This window comes from Verticillium alfalfae, genomic scaffold, assembly GCF_000150825.1.
Source record: "Verticillium alfalfae VaMs.102 supercont1.10 genomic scaffold, whole genome shotgun sequence".
NCBI lineage: Eukaryota > Fungi > Ascomycota > Sordariomycetes > Glomerellales > Plectosphaerellaceae > Verticillium > Verticillium alfalfae.
This window is the reverse complement of record NW_003315029.1, coordinates 611,608-614,808: the sequence shown is the minus strand read 5'-3', so window position 1 is coordinate 614,808 and position 3,201 is coordinate 611,608. Positions and strand designations below refer to the sequence as shown.

The 3,201-nt window shown below is 55.8% G+C and overlaps 4 protein-coding genes across 4 annotated transcripts in view; 2 read left to right on the top strand and 2 right to left on the bottom strand.

Annotated features, from left to right (window-relative positions):
- The window catches only part of VDBG_07639 (lanosterol synthase), a gene marked incomplete at both ends in the record, with an annotated part of 2,452 nt that extends 2,207 nt beyond the window's left edge, over positions 1-245 (bottom strand). Inside the window, one exon of the mRNA XM_003002134.1 lies at positions 46-245. Coding sequence (XP_003002180.1) covers positions 46-245 — 200 coding nt within the window. The remainder of the gene's footprint in view (positions 1-45) is intronic.
- A 678-nt stretch (positions 246-923) lies between these two features.
- VDBG_07638 (predicted protein) lies at positions 924-1,965 on the bottom strand (the record flags this gene model as incomplete). The annotated part of the gene is made up of 3 exons (XM_003002133.1): positions 924-1,409; positions 1,603-1,705; positions 1,802-1,965. 3 exons carry the CDS (start codon positions 1,963-1,965, stop codon positions 924-926), a joined length of 753 nt encoding a protein of 250 aa, XP_003002179.1.
- A 56-nt stretch (positions 1,966-2,021) lies between these two features.
- On the top strand, positions 2,022-2,318 carry VDBG_07637 (meiosis-specific topoisomerase Spo11; the record flags this gene model as incomplete). Its single annotated transcript, XM_003002132.1, has 1 exon — positions 2,022-2,318. The coding sequence occupies one exon, from the start codon at positions 2,022-2,024 to the stop codon at positions 2,316-2,318; it is 297 nt and encodes a 98-aa protein (XP_003002178.1).
- Positions 2,319-2,801: 483 nt separating this feature from the next.
- VDBG_07636 (predicted protein) lies at positions 2,802-3,131 on the top strand (the record flags this gene model as incomplete). Its single annotated transcript, XM_003002131.1, has 1 exon — positions 2,802-3,131. One exon carries the CDS (start codon positions 2,802-2,804, stop codon positions 3,129-3,131), a length of 330 nt encoding a protein of 109 aa, XP_003002177.1.
- Between the last annotated feature and the right edge of the window lie 70 nt (positions 3,132-3,201).

Sequence of the window (3,201 nt, the reverse complement as noted above, 5' to 3'; positions counted from 1 at the left end):
CCCAGCGATGACGGCCATCTTCGTCATTCAGCCTCATCGCGAGACATCGGTCTTCTCGAGATCCTTGGCTTCTTGGGCCAGGGCTGCTCGGCGATGGCTTCAGCGACTCGCTTGCGTGAAAGCAGCGGCTTCTCTTCGTCGTGGGTAGCTGATCCGTTCTTCAACGATCCGTTTCGACGGGAGCCATTCGCCGACCCGTTTCGATGGGAGCCATTCGTCGACCCGTTCTTCATAGATCCGTTCATGGTGCATCAACTGACGGGTAGTCGAGCTTTGGATGTCGAATTGGGCGCGGGGGTTGGCAGTTTGCAGTGCACCTCGCAAGATGTAGTAGGGTGGCACTCTCGGACTCTTCCTCCAGCCCGATGCACGCCGTCAAGGGGTCCCGCGGGATGCGAGTCGTGCGTGTACTGGGAGGGCCCGGGGTGGTAGCTGGCGTCACATGTTTAGTTGACCACTGTAGTCGTCACGTCGTTCGACAATTCGTCCTTGGCGGTGGTGGTGGTTGGGTGGAGCGTTTCCAGCACAAATTTGCAAGTTCCACTGATTGGTCAATCGATCGGTGCCCCTGAGCCCCACATCTTTAATCTCGGTGCCTGTGGCTGCCTTGTACAGTGTGAACAGTGGGATCCATTACACGGTGTGTTCCTGCAGGGCCATCTTCACTGCCCACGATGCCGACGGCATGTCGTCCCCATCATGTCGTACTCGATGTCAAGGCTTGAATGTCTTGCCTTGCCGCGCAATCAAACCGACTCAGCTGTCGAAATTCGGCGGAGCAACTTCCCCTACAAGCGATGGACACGAGCACCGGCCCAACGGCTACACGTCGCATGCCGCCCAGCCAACCTGACGGATCGCTGACAACTCGCGCTGAACAGGGTCGCCAGCCATCAGATGTCGATTTTGTTCAGAGTCCCAATCTATATCACAACAGCGCGGCAGCTGTGATTGCAAGGATCGATGGCATTCTCCGTGAAGTGCAAGACGACCTCTTCCATGGCCGTGTTCTTTCCATCCCCTATCAGGCTCGACGTCCTGGCACCAGCCGAGCCAGCGCAGGTTTTCTTCGGTTCCCAGGGAGCACGCCGCGAGAAGCCAGTAAATTTGGTAAAAATGAACAAAAACATGAACTTGTCAATATGCCTTGGTCGCAGGTTGACTGACTGGTGTGTCGTCGACAAGCCCGAGTGATGAAGATCCTGAGTCTTTCGCATCGAGCATTGGTTGGCGGCATCATACTGACCAAACGGTGATTTTCTCCTGCTTGTTCTCGCGGGAGCCTTGGTAGGGGTTGACTCGATCTCAGCAACATCTTTTACCAAGACGTTGAGCTCTTCGGCAGTCAGGCCAATGTGGATCAACTGGTAGACGACTTGGCCTTCACGCTGAACCTTGGCCGAGATGACCTGAATATCGTTGGTGTTGAACGGTTCTTCTACACTTGCGCGTAGCGCTCATTTGATTCAGGTTGCTGCCGGTAAGGGTATCGCGTCAGGACCCGCCAAGATACACCTCCAGAATGGCACACGGGTCGACATGTCCTCTGGTTCAACTGTATGGCGCACGCTTTTGAGCCAATCTATCGTAGTGCTAACCTACCAGGGTGTTCTCATCCCTTCGGTCAGAGACGTCGTCGGCATGAACTTTGCATCGACCAAATGGGTTCTCGTCATCGAAAAGGAAGCCGCTTTCCGACCTTTGGCTGTACAGCAATATTGGAGGAAGTCAGGGGCAGGTCATGGCGTGATTGTCACGGTAATCTGCACAGCCCGACCTTCAGAAGGATTTCCCTGCTAACCTGGAGTCCAGGCCAAAGGCTACCCAGACCTCGTCACTAGATCGTTCCTTCACGCGATCCAGGCCATGAAGCCCAACATGCCGATATTTTGCCTCGTCGACTTTGATCCAGACGGCCTGCGTATTATGCAATGTTACAAACACGGGTCGCAGAGTCTCAGCCATGAAAGCTACGTTGTCCTGCCTCGATTGCAGTGCTCGGCATTCGAAGCACCGATCTCATGGCTGATAGACAACGAGGTGCAGCTGGCGACAGGGAGGGCGAGCCACGAGAGTTACCAGCTGACCCCGCTGCGGTCACGCCATTGTCGTTGCGGGATCGGAGCTGTGCGAGGAACCTTCTCGCTTCATTCGGCGAAGATGATGCGGACGTTGATGACTTGGAGTACAGACGCGAGCTGCAGATTATGCTCGTCCTCGGCGTAAAGGGTGAGATCCAAGCTGTGGATGACGTGGGCGACCTGACGAGATGGCTCGACCGTAGCCTACTGTGTGCGCTCGCTGGCCTCCAATTCTGAAGGGGAAACTTGGTTGCGAACTTTTCGGGAACGCAATTGCAGATAGTCGGCGATTCAGGGGTTCAGGGGGTCAGGGGTGGTGGCTAAGAGCATTTGGCCAGAGCCCTCGCTGAGGTGTCCGTGATGATAGACTCTCGACTTGGTGTCAACTAAAGGAGAGTACGGGAGATATGATTACCAGTAATGAATTTACTCTTCATTCGCATCACTCAACTGAAGGTCCAAAGCAAACTTTCATCGTCACTAATGTACACATGGTAGGACAGCCTCGGTAAGAGGAACGGTGAACCAAGTGTTACCCCGCCACTACCCCGCCTTCACCGAGCTCACCGGAAACCACTTCACCCCTCCGCACGGACCACATAAATTTTCGAAGCCTCACTCCCCAAACTCATCGCCCATCAACTGCTGCTGCCCGTCGCTGCCCTCCCGCGCCAGTCACCCCTCCACCACTCTCCTCCTCCACCAACCCCGGCACACAAGATGGCGCTCTACCTCACAGAAGACGAGGTCGACGACCTCAGCTATTTCGCCCGCGCCGGCGAGCAGGCCGACCTCGCCGAGGCCCTGGCCACCCTCTCAGCCCGCGAATCAGTCGCCCCCGCCGCCATCCTCACGGCGGCGCGCGACGAGAGCAAGGCGACATGTTCTGCACATGGCGGCCGGCAACGGAAACCTAGGTCAGTCGGCCCGCATCCCTGTTCATCGGGAAATATGTCTCTGCGCCTTCATTGTGAAAATGGGAGAAACGGTTGCAAAGGGGGGAACGAAAAGTCTTGGAATGTGATGTCTGCCTGGAGACTTCAATACTGACACAAATAAATGTAGAGGGTCGTAGTCCGGCGATCCTGGCCCACTTTGTATAACTTGTCCGACCGAAAAA